Genomic DNA, 18,518 nt, shown 5'->3' with positions numbered 1-18,518 from the left:
TCGGAGGTGACTCTACTGGTCCAATCATCCGGAACAAACAGTCTTTCTGGTGGACAACGATCCGGTTTATCCACCTGAAACTCCTGCAATGCACGTCGCAAGTCTGGGGATACGGCGGACAATATTACCCCATCCCTAAGGATACCAGTAGGCCCAGAGTCTCCAGGAGAGTCAGGCACAAAACTCCTGGAAAGAGCATCTGCCTTCACATTCTTTGAACCTGGCAGGTATGAAACCACGAAATTGAAACGAGAAAAAAACAACGACCAACGAGCCTGTCTAGGATTCAAACGCCTGGCAGACTCAAGGTAAATGAGATTCTTGTGATCAGTCAAGACCACCACACGATGTTTAGCACCCTCAAGCCAATGACGCCACTCCTCAAATGCCCACTTCATGGCCAAAAGCTCCCGATTACCCACATCATAATTGCGCTCGGCGGGCGAGAATTTTCTAGAGAAGAATGCACATGGCTTCATCACCGAGCCATTAGAACTTCTCTGTGACAAAACCGCCCCCGCTCCAATCTCGGAAGCATCAACCTCAACCTGAAAAGGAAGTGAAACATCTGGTTGACACAACACAGGAGCAGAAGAAAACCGGCGCTTAAGTTCCTGAAAGGCCTCCACGGCCGCAGGAGACCAATCAGCAACATCAGCACCCTTTTTAGTCAAATCAGTCAAAAGGTTTAACAATACTGGAAAAATTAGCAATGAACCGACGATAAAAATTAGCAAACCCCAAGAACTTCTGAAGGCTCTTAACAGATGTAGGTTGTGTCCAGTCACAAATCGCCTGAACCTTGACGGGATCCATCTCAATAGTAGAAGGAGAAAAAATGTACCCCAAAAAAGAAATCTTCTGGACTCCGAAGAGACACTTTGAGCCCTTCACAAACAGAGAATTGGCCCGCAGAACCTGAAACACCTTCCTGACCTGTAGAACATGAGACTCCCAGTCATCAGAAAACACCAAAATATCATCCAAATACACAATCATAAACTTTTCCAGATATTCACGGAAAATATTGTGCATAAAGGACTGAAAGACTGACGGAGCATTGGAGAGTCCAAAAGGCATTACCAAATACTCAAAATGGCCCTCAGGCGTATTAAATGCGGTTTTCCACTCATCACCCTGTTTTATCCGCACCAGATTATACGCACCGCGAAGATCTATCTTAGTGAACCACCTAGCCCCCTTAATGCGAGCAAACAAATCAGTCAATAATGGCAATGGATACTGATACTTGACTGTAATCTTATTCAGAAGGCGATAATCTATACAAGGCCTCAGGGAACCATCTTTTTTTGCCACAAAAAAAAAACCTGCTCCCAGAGGGGACGAAGATGGACGAATATGTCCCTTTTCCAAGGACTCCTTAATATAATTCCGCATAGCAGTATGCTCTGGCAGTGACAGATTAAATAAACGACCCTTAGGGAACTTACTGCCAGGAATCAATTCTATAGCACAGTCACAATCTCTATGCGGAGGGAGCGAATTGAGCTTAGCCTCCTCAAAAACATCCCTATAGTCAGACAAAACCGCAGGGATCTCAGAAGGAGTAGATGAAGCGATTGAAATCGGAGGTGCATCATCATGAACCCCCTGACATCCCCAGCTTAACACAGACATTGTTTTCCAGTCCAGGACAGGATTATGAGTTTGTAACCATGGCAGACCAAGCACTAGTACATCATGTAAATTATAAAGTACAAGGAAGCGAATCACCTCCTGATGAACGGGAGTCATGCGCATGGTCACTTGTGTCCAATACTGCGGTTTATTCATAGCCAATGGTGTAGAGTCAATTCCCTTCAGAGGAATAGGAACTTCCAGAGGTTCCAGACTAAAACCGCAGCGTTTAGCAAATGACCAATCCATAAGACTCAGGGCAGCGCCCGAATCCACATAGGCATCGACGGAAATGGAAGACAGTGAAAAAATCAGAGTCACAGACAAAATGAACTTAGGCTGCAGAGTACCAATGGCAAAAGATTTATCAACCCTTTTTGTGCGTTTAGAGCATGCTGATATAACATGAGCTGAATCACCACAATAGAAACACAATCCATTTTTCCAGCATATAATTTTGCCGTTCACTTCTGGACTGAATTCTATCACATTGCATAGTCTCAGGTGCCTGTTCAGAAGACACCGCCAACTGGTGCACGGGTTTGCGCTCCCGTAAACGCCGATCAATCTGAATGGCCATAGCCATAGACTCATTCAGACCTGTAGGCGTAGGGAACCCCACCATAATATCCTTAATGGCCTCAGAAAGACCATTTCTGAAGTTTGCAGCCAGGGCGCACTCATTCCACTGAGTAAGCACCGACCATTTCCGAAACTTCTGACAATATATCTCCGCTTCATCATGCCCCTGAGAGAGGGCTAATAAAGCCTTTTCAGCCTGAATCTCCAGGTTAGGTTCCTCATAGAGCAATCCCAATGCCAGAAAAAACGCATCCACACTGAGCAATGCAGGATCCCCTGCTGCCAATGCAAATGCCCAATTCTGAGGGTCGCCCCGCAGGAAAGATATTACAATCTTGACCTGTTGAGCAGGGTCTCCAGAGGAGCGAGATTTTAAAGAAAGAAAATTTACAATTGTTCCTGAAATTCAGGAAGGTAGATCTATCTCCAGAAAAGAACTCTGGAATAGGAATTCTAGGTTCAGACATGGGAGTGTGAACAACAAAATCCTGTATGTTTTGAACTTTTGCCGCGAGATTACTCAGGCTGGAAGCCAAACTCTGGACATCCATGTTAAACAGCTAAGATCAGAGCCATTCAAGGGTTAAGAGGAGGTAAGAAGCAGCTAGACAGCAATTAAGGGCTAGGCAGCAAAACTCTGAAGGGGAAAAAAAAAAAAAAAAAAAAAAAAAAAAAAAATTTCCCTTAAACACTTCTCTTTCTCCTGCTTCAGCCCAAACAATTAACACTTTGTGGGCCGGCTATACTGTCATGAATCCCAATGGCTAGGGATAGCACAGGACAAGCAACGTACAAATATATTACGGACGAGCTCTAGGGTGATGGAACCTGGGCTGACCGCTGCCCTACGCCTGACAAACGCAACTAGAGATAGCCAGGGAGCGTGCCTACGTTGGTTCTAGACGCCACGCACCAGCCTAAGAGCTAACTAGCACTGCAGAGAAAATAAAGACCTCACTTGCCTCCAGCGGAATGAACCCCAAAAGATATAGTTGCCCCCCACATGTATTGACGGTGAAATGAGAGGAAGGCACACACATAGAGATGATATATATAGTTTTAGCAAATTGAGGCCCGCTGTAAACTAGAAAGCAGAACGATACAAAAGGGGACTGAGCGGTCAGCAAAAAACCCTAATCAAAAAAACCATCCTGAGATTACAAGAACCCATGTGCCAACTCATGGCACATGGGGAGAACCTCAGTCCACTAGAGCTACCAGCTAGCATAGAGACATAATAAGCAAGCTGGACAAAAAACCAAACAACTGAAAATCAGCACTTAGCTTATCCTGAAAGATCTGGGAGCAGGTAGGCAGGAACCAAACAGAGCACATCTGAATACATTGATAGCCGGCAAGGGAAATGACAGAAAGGCCAGGTAAAATAGGAAACACCCAGCCACTGATGGACAGGTGGAAACCAAAGGCCGCAACCCACCAAAGTCACCCAGTACCAGCAGTAACCACCAGAGGGAGCCCACAAACAGAATCCACAACAGTGAGCACAATGTAAATGCAGCATGGTTATCAGCACAGACCATACGGGCAGCAGCGCGTTCGATAGTCTGTCCTGGATCAATCAATAGCACCTTTTCAATCTGATCCACTTGCAGGAGCTGGCTGGGGTCGCTGAGGTTGGGTCTGAACGCTTCCGGCTCCAGGTCAGTCTTGATGCTTGTAGTTTGCTTGGAGTTCACGTCCTCTCTTGTTGTAATCTTTGGAAGAGATTAAGAGACAAATCAATGAAATGTGCGTGGACACCGTCCACCGGAGAGGGAGGGATCAGCCGGTGCATTTCAGAGCCATTGCCATGAGCCTGTACTCTGCCGCTCCCCCAAATGTCATACATTGCCCTGCTCCCCCAACCAGCGGGTCAACAAGTGTGGTTACCTGCTCTTCCTAGGAGTGAATGTGTACATTGTGGCACTACCCATGCCCCATCTTCCCTCTGCCCACTCAGTCACTTAAATATATGTATTTTTGCTCTCTACAGCTGACTGCTTAAGGGCTTACCTGTGAACCAGTGAGTGAGCTGCCATTTTTAGCTCCTCTCTCGTGATTTATGATCACAGGCCATGTGAAAGCGGAGCGAAAGTTTGATGTAATCATAAAGTGGCCGAGAGCAGCACAGGAAGAGACAGATATGGAATCAGCTCAGTGATGGATTCTCAGTTAACTAATTCGGCAGCCCGCAATGTGCATGGAGGAACAGAGAAGCCTGTAAAAGCCGGAAAACTTGGCTACATTTTAATGAAGCCCAATTGCAGAAAAAAAAAAAAAAAGAAAGTTTTAGCCCAAAGGTACATGGAAAAGAAAAATGCCTCCACCCATCCTTTAAGATGTTCTTTGTGCAGAATGCACAGCTTCAGCTCCTGTCAATGAAGATCATTTATGCCTCAGGGACCTTCCATTTCTCCTCTATGCACCTTCCAGAAAAGAGGCAAGCAGGCAATGGCCCTACAAATTGACCACTGGAACCTGACTTTTTTGCCTTTTTACTTCCATGAAACTTCCACTTCCATACAAATAAAAAAAGGTTGTTGGTGGCAGCCTTGAATGGCTTCTTAAGTGTCCGATGCCTTGTTAAAGGGGCTCTCCGGGAGATCCTTTACATTGGTGACCTATTAGGATAAGTCCTCAATATCTGATTAATGGTGGTGCACCACACGGCACCCCGACAGTTTTTGCCACCGCCAAATGTCTAAAGTACTCAGTTGCGGATCTGCACAGCTCCGTACTGCATATTGGCCGTCAACTGCACATTCACCCCCTATTCGAACCAATATAGGTCGGGTGTGCAGTAACCGGTCTGATATATAGTTGACGGAGCTGTGCAGCTCTACAACTAAGCGCTCGCCAACACCGGCTGATTGGTGGGGGTGCTGGGTGTTGCACCCTCATAGATCAGATACTGTAAGAATAGGCTATCGAGACTTTTACATTGAACAACTCCTTTAAACCCTGCACTAAAGTGCAAAATTGAATCAATGGCTCTTGAGGATTTGCAAAAAAGATTCTATCCCAAAACACCCAACTACGGGTTGTATCAAGTTGTGCAGATCAGCTCCACTGAAGCTGATGGAGTGGGGCTGCAGTAACAAACCCTCTGGTCCAGTGGAAGTAAGCCGCCATGTTTTGGAGGTCGAATACATGAAATATTGTGGCGTCTTCTCACTCATGTGCAATGTGCTCTGAAATACACCACACTGGTAGAGAGCATTTACATTCTCACTCCACATGCAAAAAAAAGAAAAAAAGAAGAAGGTCCTAATGGGAATAACCCATCCCAGTAAATGGATATTACCGCTGAATGTGAGAGAAGAGAACTGGGTTTGGAATCAAATCTGTATAAAAAGACCAAGAAGTAACAAACTAAAAAAATATATATATAAAGAAAACAATAGACATAGAAAGTCAAAGTCACACGCACGACACAAACTCATGACAACTCACAAACTTTCACAGCAAGTTGCAAAACTTCCTACCAACTTTCCCTAGACCTAAAAACTGGGGAATCCGTGGGTCAGCAAGTGTCGTGAAAAAACAAATCCGTGAAAAATGGTAAACTTTGTCAGGAGCAGAATATACGGTAAGTGGGCAGTAAGGGAAGACCCTCGTAGCGAGATCCCTCACTGACCATCAGCTCAGCGAGGTTATTACTAGAACGTCCCTTTTGGCCAAGCTGTTCCCTGCCTCGGGGGATCGGATGGAGCAGAATTATTTCCGCAGCTGCCCGCTTACTGTATACGAGCTGAGGACGACTTGCTGCCTCCTTACACCAAATGTGGAAAGGGGGGGGGGGAAAGAGACTTATGGGATTGTCCGGCTAAAAAAGGATGACGATAAACTTCCTAAAAGTTATACAACTTACTAATATACTTCAAGTCTGAGTTGTGCCCCCTTCGTCAGATATAGGCTGCAGTGGTGGCCAGTCCTCTTCTGGACTTAGTGTTTCCTGCGAGCACATCATCAGAGCAGGGTGTGTGAAGGGGGCTGGCTAGCTGTTGGGTTCAATAGCCAAGCAAGCCGCTTTCATGGCTATACATCACCTGTGATCAAGAAGGGGGCTGGTGTGGCTATTAAAACAAGCAGTCAGCCAGGCTCTGAAGAGTGAAACTAGAAATTGGACAGACCAGAAACCGATCGACTGGGTCCCTGAAGCCTGTAGCTGAAGACTGGGGCACCATTCAGACCTATAGTATCAGCAAGTATTTATACCTGGAATGTTATGGTACAGATGCCCAGGTGCTTGACCCACAATAAAAATTACACTTTTTTTTTTTTTTATAGAGATCTGACGTGCCAGTCATGAGAAATCTAGTATAAAAGCCACATGCAAAATCAGGCTGGAAGTGCACTTGGGCATGTATTTTGGAGTAGTACAAGTGCACTGACACGCCCCAATGCACTTCCAGACTCATTTGAATAACAGATCTCTACAAAAAGAAAAAAAAAAAAAAAAAAAGTTTTTTTGTCGGGGTGGGGGACAAGAAGCTGCCCAGCCATTCAGTATGTAAAAATGCATTGAAAGGTTCCCTTTAAAGACTTGTAAACCCCAGGAAGCCATTCACACTTTTTTTTTTTTCTATATTTATTTTTTTTTAGATTTCCAGTGCTTTTTCTTGCTGCAGTAATAACCAAAGTGTAATGGTGCACAGTCAACTAAAGGGAAAGATAAAAAAGCCTTTAACAAGTCCCTGCACCTCCTGTGTAATGGTGGCGCCCATAGACGCTACAAACATAATACATCCTTCTTGGTAAAAAGAGATGTAAACTTTTTCCACAGTTTGGTAAAGTTTATGTAATGATGAGTCTCCTGTGCCTCCTCCCCAGACTTCCTACATACGACTAGATGATTGGAGCGGGACATGCGCTGGTGTCGCCAGACACTTATTGAAAATCAGAACCAACTTTTTTTTTTTCCCATGTCATGTAGGATCACATCCGGCAGCAACAGAAGACACATATCTGTCAAAACCTTCATCTGATGTTTCGGATTCCTACAGCTGTGGTCACACAATGGATGTGCGAGCCTTAAGAGAGATGCCCAGGGCGTAAATTTGACGAGGGGTTGGCTCTATTTAAGGAGACCAGCTGTGTATGGAGTCTGCTTAGGAATGCTCCATCGGGGCAGAAAAATCCAAAATTAGCCTTCTGCTGGGATAAACGGAAACTTGTTTGTGCCATCTACTGGTGGCAGCTTTCCTTTAAGTTAAAGGGAACCTGTCGGGGGATTTATGCGGCTCAATCCACGGCAACATGAGTTAAACTCTGTTTCAGAGATCACATACTTTGAAGATCAGACATGGGACCATAGCCAGAGACTAGACTACACTAGTCCGGCTACACCTCTGGCCGGCTTCTCCCGGCACTGCTAGAGGTGATTGACCGGTCTCTTCCAGTGTGGACACATGGAGACACCTATAGTCAATTACTTGCTGAACCGCTGGAAGGAGCCGTCAGGGGAAGTTTTCTGTTTTGCCACATTTCTGGGTCAGGTCTTTAAAATACATTATCTATGAAAAGCTGCAACGTTTTACCTACCTGGCCACAAATCTTACTACCAGGCTGTGATTCGTGCCGCCTGCCGGTTTGGGCAGCGTGAGATTGCCTGACAGGTTTACTTTGACCCCCGTCTCATGAGAGCCAATGTGCACACATTTTATTTTTACCCCAATGGAGCATTGCCAACAAGAGTTGAACATTTACTTGCAGGATAGCCAGTTATCTTCAATAGGTGACACTCAGAATATTTTTGGTCCACCTTCCCAGGCCAACCATAAGGCATTTTAGAATTTTAATCTTTTAGGTGATTTTACAAAAAAGGTTAAAAAAAAATTAAAAAAATAGAACTTTGAAAAAAAAAAAAAAAATGTCGCTATGACCCATGAGGACTATTGATGAGAGAGCGTGCTCGGATAAGCAGTTTTCCGCCATGCTCGGGTGCTGAGTGTCTTCAAGACATGCAGCCACGGGGACTTGAACATATTTTTCAAGCACGCTGAAAACACTTTGAGCATGGACAACACCCTAACCGAGCATGTTCACTCATCCCTAATGAGGAGACCCCCCCCCATAAACAGTAAAGTATTCATAAAGTTTCTTTATTACAATAAGTGAGAAAAATAGATCTGTATTTTTGAGCTCTGCAAGTACTATAATACCCAAAAGATTGGCTGTAATGAAGGCAGAGCGCCCGGGGCTGGAGAACAAAGCAAGGCACATATGGCCGGTGACCACATTCAACATAAAATACAACAGGGCGAGGCATCCAGAGAGGGCAGGACACACAGAGGACGGCCTCAGCAGAACCCACCCAAAAAACGCCAACAAACTCACAAGGTGATAACCTGCTGCAACAAAACACCATTAATACAGAGTTCTAATCCATGGATCATTAGTCCACACCCCGGGATTTTGATAGTTTGATGTACAAGTCGTTATTGTGAAGATGAGACAGGAGACATTAGGACATTATGCTTTATACAGGACACACATTAAAAAACAGAGGCACACACACAAAACACAAAAACTGAAGAAAATAATAAAAACACTGCAAAAGCAAACAGTGAACAGAAAGAGAAAAGATCCGACCTCCGTTTACAGCAACGCTAAAATCCACAGAGGCGCAGATACAGAGGAGTACAATTGCAAACTGGAAAAATAATAGGACTGCTCATTGTGCAGCGCTTTCTGTAAAGGGTTAATCCAACCAGTGATAATCACTATGCATCAATAGGATCGGTGAGCAACAAGCTCAAAACACAGGTCAGACCGCTGGTCCCAAGTCCTTTCCACCGGCACAACTGTGATGAGAAGGAGTTTGTAAGGAGTATGTGACTGGGCTACCCCAAAATCCTCAAAAACAACGTAAAAATGAATTGCAAAACACTTACTAGTCTCTTCTATGGTGAAATCTATATATTTTTTTTTATTAAAAAGGGAATCTGTCAGCAGGTTTTTGCTACCTCATCTGAGAGCAGCGTAATGTAGGCAAAGAAGCTGAATCCAACGATGTATCACTTGGATTACCGAGTGCAGCATCTGACAGAAATCAGAGCTTTTAGATTTAGAATGAAGCAGAGCTGAGAAAGCTAGCCACGCCCACACCACAGCTAACTCCGCCCACACTAGGCTCTCAGTGTACACTGTCCAAAGTGTCTACTGTTTATGGTGTTTCAGCCTCTATCTTCTGCTATCTTCGGATTACTTGGCAAAAACCTGCTGACAAATTCCCTTTAAAATGGGAAATGTCACTTCTTTGAAGCTGAACCTGATGGAGTTTACCCTAAATTGGGCATTATCCAAAACAGAAGGCTGCAAAAAAAAAAAAAAAAAAAAAAAATGCTTCAGGAAAAGAAAAAAAAAACTTCCTCCCAAAACAGCAGCATTTCAAGAGGATCCCGCTTTAAAAAAAAAAAAAAAATACAAAAATAAAAAACTTGACGCTTTCAAGTACCTTAGAAAAAAAATAAGTGATCAGTGAGGGTCCCACCACCGGGGCTCCCTATAATCCCAAAAATGTTGACAGCATTTCAAAGACGCTTCGAATTTCTGCACAGCAAGGTGACACAGGAGCATCACTCTGCAGTTGGGCTGCTTTAGAAGCAGCACATATCCGCTCAGTCCAAAGCGCTCTGAACGCTGGTGATTCTGCATGTGTTCATTGACCCGTGCAGAATCACCGCGCCCAATACATTGAATGGGGACATTTATCTTGTGGAGACTGAGCGTCTCTGCAAGATAAATTGATATGCTGCGGTCTGGAGAGACGCGCCGCATGTGCGTCTCTGCAGTAAACCCGAAGGTGCTGGTGCACGCATAGTGGACATGGGATTTCTTCAAATACCATCAACTATGCTGTAACATCTTGCCACTGCGGGTTGGACGCTGCGGATGTACGCAGCGTCCAACCCGCAGCATTTACTGACCGTGGAAACATACCCTAAGGGGCTCACAAATCAGTTTTGCAAGCCTCCGATTCTGGAAACTGTTTCCCCACTATCAAGAATTGATGGCATATTCTAGCGTTATTGGATAGGGAAATACCCTTTTTAACTCCTATAAAAAAAACGCTTGGCACAGAAGCTCAACATCCGCTTTACGCACCATTCCACTGATGGAAAGGGACCAAGGTCCACCAATCATGTCACGAACAAAAAATGTTTTTGGTTGGATTACTCCTTCAAGGATGTTCGTATGAATATCATGGGTGTAATTTTTAAAGGTTCCAACATGAAAATTTTTTTTTTTTTAATTTTATTTTATATAAAAAGTGCAAGATCCTTTGTTTTCACCTTCAAAAAAAAGGTAGGAAAAGCCGAAGGAAAAAAAAAAAAAAAAAACCTCTAAAAATAAAGTTTGCAATTCCATTCCCCTATTCTACATTAGCGTTGGCGTGAAGGAAGCCTTAGAATTATTTCTTTATTCTTGGTTCATTTCTAAGCTATTCTAGTCCGCAGCATTAGGACCACAAGATAAAATCTACCAGGACTCTGGAGACAAACAGTAGGAGGGAAGGAGTTTCTACAGTTCACTACATTAAAAAAAAAAAAAAAGATCAAGAATTTTTTTTTTGTTTCCTGGAAGAGGGGAAACTACTGAAGAGGGCACCTTGAGACGTCGGCAGAGAGTACGCAGTTCTTCAGTATTTAGCGCATCGATCCTGCGGTGGTACTCAGCCACTGATACTACCTGAATATGGAGACAGGAAGAAAATAATTCTACTGATAGAACAAGGAAAAGGGCACAGAACAAAAGAAGAAGTCAGAAAAGGCAAAAAGGAGCAAGACACAGAACAGGGGGAGAAAAAAAAAAGTGCAAGACAAAATAAATGAGAGATGGTTAACGTTTAGGTTTCTGTGATTAACCATGCAAAGTAAGTATCAGGAGACACCGCGAGTAGTTGCCAAAGTCTGCTGCATCGGACGATCTAGATGTCCAAATCCAGGAACGGACTGCAAGAAAGTTCCACCTGTGAAATCAACGTACCTGACCATGATGCCTTATACGTAGGGTCCTCCTTTTTGGAGGATTATTGTATCCTCTTAGGTTATGTGCACACAGCTCTTTTAGATTATAACATACCCACCAAGTTTTCGCTGGTTTTTTTTTTGGGGGGGGTTAATAATGGAAGACGACACAAGAATGGACTGCTGAAAACCTAAAGCAGAAGCTTAAAAAGACTGATCAACTGCACAGCAAGCCGTTTTTACAGTGCAGTTTTTCTTTTTTTGACAATACTCAAGACACCATGTGCACATACCCTAAATTTTAGAAACCATAAATGTATTTCTCATACGTACTGTTTACAGTCTTGTATTATTTTTCGAACGTGGCCACATTTGGGAGCCATGATGTTCAGGTCTGTAAACTGCTTACCGCCAGAGCAGAGTACAGCTGATCGGTGGAAGTGCTGGAGGTTGGACCACCGCTGATCTGATAATTGATGCCTTATCCTACTGAAAAGTCACTAACAAACCTTTAATATTGGATGGGATGGCACTGCTGTAGGAGTTTCTTCTATAAGAGAATATAAACCATAGTGGCAGACAATGTAGATATTAGGAGGTTCTAAGAGAGGGGGATAGGGAATACGGTAAGTAAAGGGCAACAAACACCAGGCTCCCCTATTCTGGGGGATAGGACCTGGCACCAGAGGAGGGGTCCATGGGCAGAAGCTTTCCTGCTGCATACGCTGAACACACAGCAGCAATGTAAAGCCCCTAATGTGTATGTGGGCTGAAAGACTTCCGCCCCCACCCGATGCAGGAGAACATTCTCACGTCACCTTGCATTGGAGACCCGCAGTGTTCACTTCTGTTTCTTTTGTAAAAACACTTCTATTTTAGGTCTTGCAGCATTTCCTTCCCACTGAGACCTTGCTGCACTTTTCTCCATTAACTAAAATAGGGGAAGTCTGGAAATCTGAAAACCTCCATGCTTATATATTTTCTACTGCTATGATGATTTTTACAGAATCATCTGTATTTTTTAATGGGTTTTCTTTGAAGAGGTTTTCCAAGATTACAACATGGCTGCTGTCTTCATATTAGCATCTGCATTTTCATCACAGTACCGGGATGTTCTGAAATAAGATCACCGGTACTGTGGTCGCTAGGAAGATGCTAGAACAAAACTGCATCTGAAACCGGCATTAATGGGGTATTCTCCTTATATTACATTGATTATTTTCATCCTCTCTTTTAACTAAAGCAAAGTTTGAAATGGACTTGCTTTTAAGCTCCTGCTGAGAAAGCTTTTATCTTACATAATGTACAGCTTGTTTCCAAGTAGCTCGGAAACCAGGGGCTGGTCCAGCAGTTAAACTCCAGGAGAGGAGTGAATACCCAAGATCCAATTCAGTTCTCTCCAGCACAGCAGTTAGATGCTCCCTTCCCTCTCAGCTCCTGACTGAACTGCTTATCTCTCTAGCATATTCTTAATCTTCAAACCTTTCCCCCCAGGCGGTTTCCAGAGCAGTTCTCCTAATCACATTAATAGTGCAGACTTCAAAACACTGAATAACTTAAAAGTTAATCTGTCAGCAAGTTTTCCTATGTAATTTGACAGCAGCATGACAGAGACAGAGACCCTGATTGCAGCAATGTATCATTTGGAATCAGTTTTCTATGCTGCAGATCTAGCACAGCTCAGTTGCTGAGCTGTGTATAACCCTGCCCACAGCTTTCTATGTACATTGTATTGTGAGAATGCTGGGAGCCTGGGTGGACTAGGAGACAGAAGGGCTATTGTCCTCTAGTCATAGACTCCTGTTTTTAACACACAGATTGTATTGAAACAGTAAAACACAGCCTAGTAAGTGACATATCGCTGAAATCAGGCTCTCTGTTGCAACATTATGGTGCCATCAGATTACACAGCAAAAATCTGCTGACAGATTCCCTAATGTGTTGTAGGAGAAAAGCTCCTGACCAGAACTGTCACTCAAGAAAGAGTACCAGCCCACTAAGCAACCAGGAAGTTAGGAGACTGCAGAACTGTGAGCTACTTAAGGTACAACTTGAGAATACCCCTTTAAAAAACGGGTTCCGAGGGTCACATAGAATGAATGTAGGATGCCGAATCCTGACGCTGCACTAGAAAAACAGTCCGGATGCCCCTCTATTTCCTGCTTAAGATGGATGTCATGTGACCAACATTTGTTTCTCTCAATAGCAACTTTTCTTGCTTTTCACAATATTCTGTCAGCTGACTGCATGCTCGAGCTGGAAATAGAGGGGAATCCCGACAGTCAGCATATCGCGCACTGTCAGGATTGGGCAAACTGCAGTAAAGTGTGACTGCACAACATATGTGGAGCCTGGGAAACCAGTGATACCTATTAGGCTTCTGGTGACTCACAGTGAACCTACCCTAGCCCGGGAAGAGCTGTCCGAGAAAGAATTGAAGAAGCCAATATTCTTGACGTATGAGTTCTGCAATTGTGTTAAGAGCAACAAAGTACCTTAAAAAGGGGTTGTCCGAGATTGAAATGCTTGACCTGTAATAGTTAATAGAACATGAAGTACATACTAAAATACTTCATGTGGAAATAATTAACCTGGAGAATCGTGTCACCCCCTAGTTATACAATACCAAAAGAGGTCGTCTACGACCTACAACTTTGGCCATGCTTGATCATTTACAGAAGGGCTCTGCCAGCGTCCACAGCTCAGAGTGTCCAAGAAGATCAAGAAAGCAGCCACGTCTGATGGGACCTGACTGTTTAGGATTATTGTGAATTATTGTAACTAACCATATTAGTAAGTACATTTTATTTTTATAATTATCATGGTAGTTCTGTAATGGTGGACAGAGATACCAAAGCTAAATCTTCACTGTCTGGGAAAACTACTAAAGGGCGAACATTACATGGACAGAGCCATCAACTCTTTGTAACATACAGTACAGAGCTCATGGGCCTCTCCGCTGTCCTGTGTATATGCCAAGTGTAGCATGCCCTGGGCACTTGTGCTGCTCAGAGCGTGACACTGGGAGTACTAGAGGGTGCCTGGAGTGGTGTGCTAGAATATATCATCCTCCCAAGACCCCAGAAGGTAGAGAGGGTGTCACATATCAGTCCAAGATTAGGCCTAGTGGCCAGTGAGAATTTGTTTTGTTATCAAGATGGTGATTTGTGATAAAAATGTATGTACCGCATATAAATTGTAAGAAAGTAGGTGGTAAAGTCCTGGATGGGAGATACAAGCTACGCAAGTCCTGGAGGTGAAGGCTCCAGCAATAGTAGGTTGCTGAGAGGTTTTTATTAGGACCAGATTCTGGGTCTGGGTTTTAGGAGCAAACAGAAGAGCTTTGGTGGGAATGGTCGCTCCCATACCCCCAGTACTGGCTATTTAAAGGCAGCTGGGTTGTCTCAGAGCTGTGTGTAGGAGGACGACAATATCCTTTACTGCTGGTCTGTCTCTGCCAGAGGCGGAGAGAGAGTGGACTTTATTCTGAACGGGTGAGCCCGCTCTGGTATTCGTTGTCTGCTATAGATATTGCTACCTTGGAGCAGGAAAAAGGCAGTTTTTGTTTTCAGTGTTCCAAAAGTTTATGAAACTAATAAACCTCGCCTTGTTGGACTAGAGAGTCATGGCGTGTGTATATGTGAGCCCACCCCATACCTGTCAGGTGATGTCTGTCTTACAGCTAAAACCTGCTGCTCACAATCGCGGGTGGAGCGGTGACAAATCACAGCTGTCACCAACCCAAACTACAATTACTTCAAATGCCACCGCACCAGGGCAATCGGAAAGAGCCAGGCAAAGCGCCAGCATTGGCACATCTAATGAGATCCACCAATTCTGGGGCTGCTGTGTGATGGTATTTTTAGGCTGGAAAGAGCCCAAGAACCAAGGACCTTCCATAGCCTGATAACATCAGCCAGCAGCTGTCTGCTTTACCTTTGCTTGTTATCAAAACTAGGTGGGACCCCAGTCTTTTTTTTTTTTTTTTTAAACCAGGATAAAAAAGTACATGGATGAACTTAGAGTGCATGTGCTATTTTGTAAACTGCGGATATACCCCATGTAATTCAGCAAAGAAGTCTGAGCGTTCCAGGATGAGAAATTGACATGCAGTGGCTCGGAAACCCACACTGCAGGCGAGTTTACGCAGCAAAAAAAACAAACAAAAAAAAAAAACACAAGCAGCACAGTGGGCATGGGATTTCTATTAATCCCATCCACTGTGCTTGTGATGTCCAATGCAGCGTTTTGGACGCACTGAAAATGCAAAGCGTCCAGAACACTAGTATTACTGATCCTGGGCACGCAGAATAGGGGGCTGGACAACCTTATAGGGTTAGTCACATCTTCTTAAATGGGTGAAATTGCTAAACAAGCAAATGCGCAATGTACTACTTTGCAATGTGATTGACTTCCTAAGCCAGGAGTACATGGCTTGCAAGCATTGCTCTGTAGTTGACCTGATCGCTGGATTTGGCTACTGCTCACGCGATCCCCCAGTGCTGCACAGGCAAAAGCTGCTACTGCTTGCCGCATGGCAGAGCGCACAAGTCTGGGCCAGCAGCTCAGCCACACTGCCGGCCTAACCTGTCAGGAGAGAACTGCCCGCCAGCAAACAGGGAGCTCGGAGGCAGGGAAGCGCTGTGCTCCTGAAGACACAACACTCGAAACATTATGACCAAAAGTGCTTATGCAGGATTTAAAGGGAACCTGTCGCCTGAATTTGGCGGGACCAGTTTTGGGTCATATGGGCGGGGTTTTCGGGTGTTTGATTCACCCTTTCCTTACCCGCTGGCTGCAATATTGGATTGAAGTTCATTCTCTGTCCTCCGGAGTACACGCCTGCGCAAGGCAATATTGCCTTGCGCAGGCGTGTACTCCGGAGGACAGAGAATGAACTTAAATCCAATATTGCGGCCAGCATGCAGCCAGCGGGTAAGGAAAGGGTGAATCAAACACCCGAAAACTCCACCCATATGACCCAAAACTGGTCCCGCCAAATTCAGGTGACAGGTTCCCTTTAAGACAACTGTCAACTAGCTTCAGTGTGGACACTGGAGAAATATAATATGTATTCTTCATGCTCACGGTTTATGGACCACATCGCATATGGAGCATGTGGCTGTCAGGGACTGCTGGGGGTTGCAGTTCCAGAACAATAAGGTAGGGCACCGACATCCAGAACTACACAATACATTCATGGTGTTAGATCCCAGACAATATGCCTTTGCCTACAATAATTTTAAGGCTATTGATACGAAGTGTTAATGGTGCATAATACATATAGGGAGAGGTGATAGAGACAGAACAGCGCAAAACCTGCAATACGAGAAGACATTTGGACGGGTGATGTTAGTAGATGCAATCATACACATACAAACAGATTTTAACCTGAAAAAGAAAACAAATTATATATATTAAAAAAAAAAAAAAAAAACACACAACAACAACATTGAAGGATGCAAACCAATATACACAGAGCAAATACCAATAGTGCAGCATCTAAATGGCTCGCATATACAGCGACTGACAGCCATAATGGCCGGCCAGTGGAAACGCTGCACTACTGGAAATTTGCTGTAAAGCAGAAGTTTTGCAGCAGATAAACCTTCATTACTTCAATGTGAATATGGCGTCTAGAAAAGATTGTACATGCAGCCAGATGTGTCTCGTGTCAGAGGATCAAGTGTACAGATTTAGGTAATGGAAGAGTGATCAATGACACTGGACTTGTCTATATCACCCATCACTAGGCCATCCCCCTCCATGAGACGTTTACAGAACTGATCCGACATTACACCGTTCTGCATGAAGAGGTGAGCGGCGCTGACATCTCGTGGACAGATGCCTGCCCGGCTGGAGGGAAATTACTGGGACAGTCATACGATACTTACCAGCCATGTACCTTTAGGCTTACAACCACAAGTAAAGGGGAATTAGGAATTTGGCAGTAAATCTATAGCGACACCTAAAGAGTGTATGGTCACTTGCAGAATATCTGTTGCTCATCTGCAACATCAAAAACAGCTTCAAATAATTTCTTAATGCCCATTAAATTTTATGTATATTAAATTTCAATGAATATTGCTATTTATAACACAAGATTTCTTACTCCCTCTAATGAAGTTCTGAAAACCTTGACTTTTTTTTTTTTTTTTTTTTTTTTCCTTATGCATCAAGTAATTTTATCAATGTGGATTTTTCTAAATGCAAAATAAGGACGGGTACAGGTTTTTTTTATCACGTGATGAACAGGTGAAGCCAGACGCCACGCAACAGAGGGGCCATAACGAGGAGAAAGTGTCTCCATGTAGGACTATGCACCAGAGGGGCCATAACGAGGAAGAAGTGTCTCCATGTAGGACCAAGCACCAGAGGGGCCATAACGAGGAGAAAGTGTCTCCATGTAGGACCAAGCACCAGAGGGGCCATAACGAGAAAGAAGTGCCTCCATGTAGGACCAAGCACCAGAGGGGCCATAACGAGGAAGAAGTGTCTCCATGTAGGACCAAGCACCAGAGGGGCCATAACGAGGAGAAAGTGTCTCCATGTAGGACCAAGTACCAGAGGGGCCATAACGAGCAAGAAGTGTCTCCATGTAGGACCAAGCACCAGAGGGGCCATAACGAGGAGAAAGTGTCTCTATGTAGGACCAAGCACCAGAGGGGCCATAACGAGGAAGAAGTGTCTCCATGTAGGACCAAGCACCAGAGGGGCCATAACGAGCAAGAAGTGTCTCCATGTAGGACCAAGCACCAGAGGGGCCATAATGAGGAAGAAGTGTCTCCATGTAGGACCAAGCACCAGAGGGGCCATAATGAGGAGAAAGTGTCTCCATGTAGGACCAAGCACCAGAGGGGCCATAACCAGGAAGAAGTGTCTCCATGTAGGGCTGTGGCATTGCTAAGCCCAAAATGGTTCTCAAAATTAAGTATCTGAATTACCTAAACTAAAATGCACATTTCATCAGTAAGGCCTCAAAAAGTCCAAGTGTCTTTTTTTTTTTGTTTGTTTTTTTTTTGTAAATCAGAGCTTTGGTCAGTGTCAGTTTTTGCTGCCATCAGTTCGCCAGGTTTTTTTTTTTTTTTTTCTTCTTTTAAGATGGGGAGGAACACGAGAGAAAAAAAAACAAAAAAACAAAACACAGGTTTCTGAAGCTTCTTTAGCTAGCATGGACATGGTGGCGAATCCATTGACTTTCACTTGCGATTTTGAAAGTGAATCATCTGAAGATCTGTCAGGTCTCTGTGGCTTTGTGTAGACCACTTGAGATTAGTGATGAGTGAGTGTACTCCTTGCTCGGGTGATCTCCGAGTATTTATTAGT

The 18,518-nt window shown here is 44.2% G+C and overlaps 1 protein-coding gene and 1 long non-coding RNA gene across 6 annotated transcripts in view; one reads left to right on the top strand and one right to left on the bottom strand.

Annotated features, from left to right (window-relative positions):
* Positions 1-18,518, bottom strand: part of OXR1 (oxidation resistance 1) — a 578,729-nt gene that overhangs the window by 23,633 nt on the left and 536,578 nt on the right. For 3 of the 5 annotated variants that reach the window (XM_077271064.1, XM_077271066.1, XM_077271067.1), the window contains one exon: positions 3,810-3,935. In XM_077271064.1, the coding sequence (XP_077127179.1) occupies positions 3,810-3,935 (126 nt within the window). Of the gene's footprint in view, positions 1-3,809; positions 3,936-10,833; positions 10,915-18,518 lie in introns of all 5 variants that reach the window. The other 2 variants (XM_077271063.1, XM_077271068.1) reach the window with 1 other exon arrangement.
* LOC143782974 (uncharacterized) overlaps positions 13,864-18,518 on the top strand; it is a 28,956-nt gene continuing 24,301 nt past the window's right edge. The window contains exon 1 of the long non-coding RNA XR_013217074.1: positions 13,864-13,985. This is a non-coding gene — a long non-coding RNA (uncharacterized LOC143782974). The remainder of the gene's footprint in view (positions 13,986-18,518) is intronic.

Source organism: Ranitomeya variabilis, chromosome 6 (genome assembly GCF_051348905.1).
Source record: "Ranitomeya variabilis isolate aRanVar5 chromosome 6, aRanVar5.hap1, whole genome shotgun sequence".
Taxonomy (NCBI): Eukaryota; Metazoa; Chordata; class Amphibia; order Anura; family Dendrobatidae; genus Ranitomeya; species Ranitomeya variabilis.
This window is presented reverse-complemented; position numbering and strand designations above follow the sequence as displayed.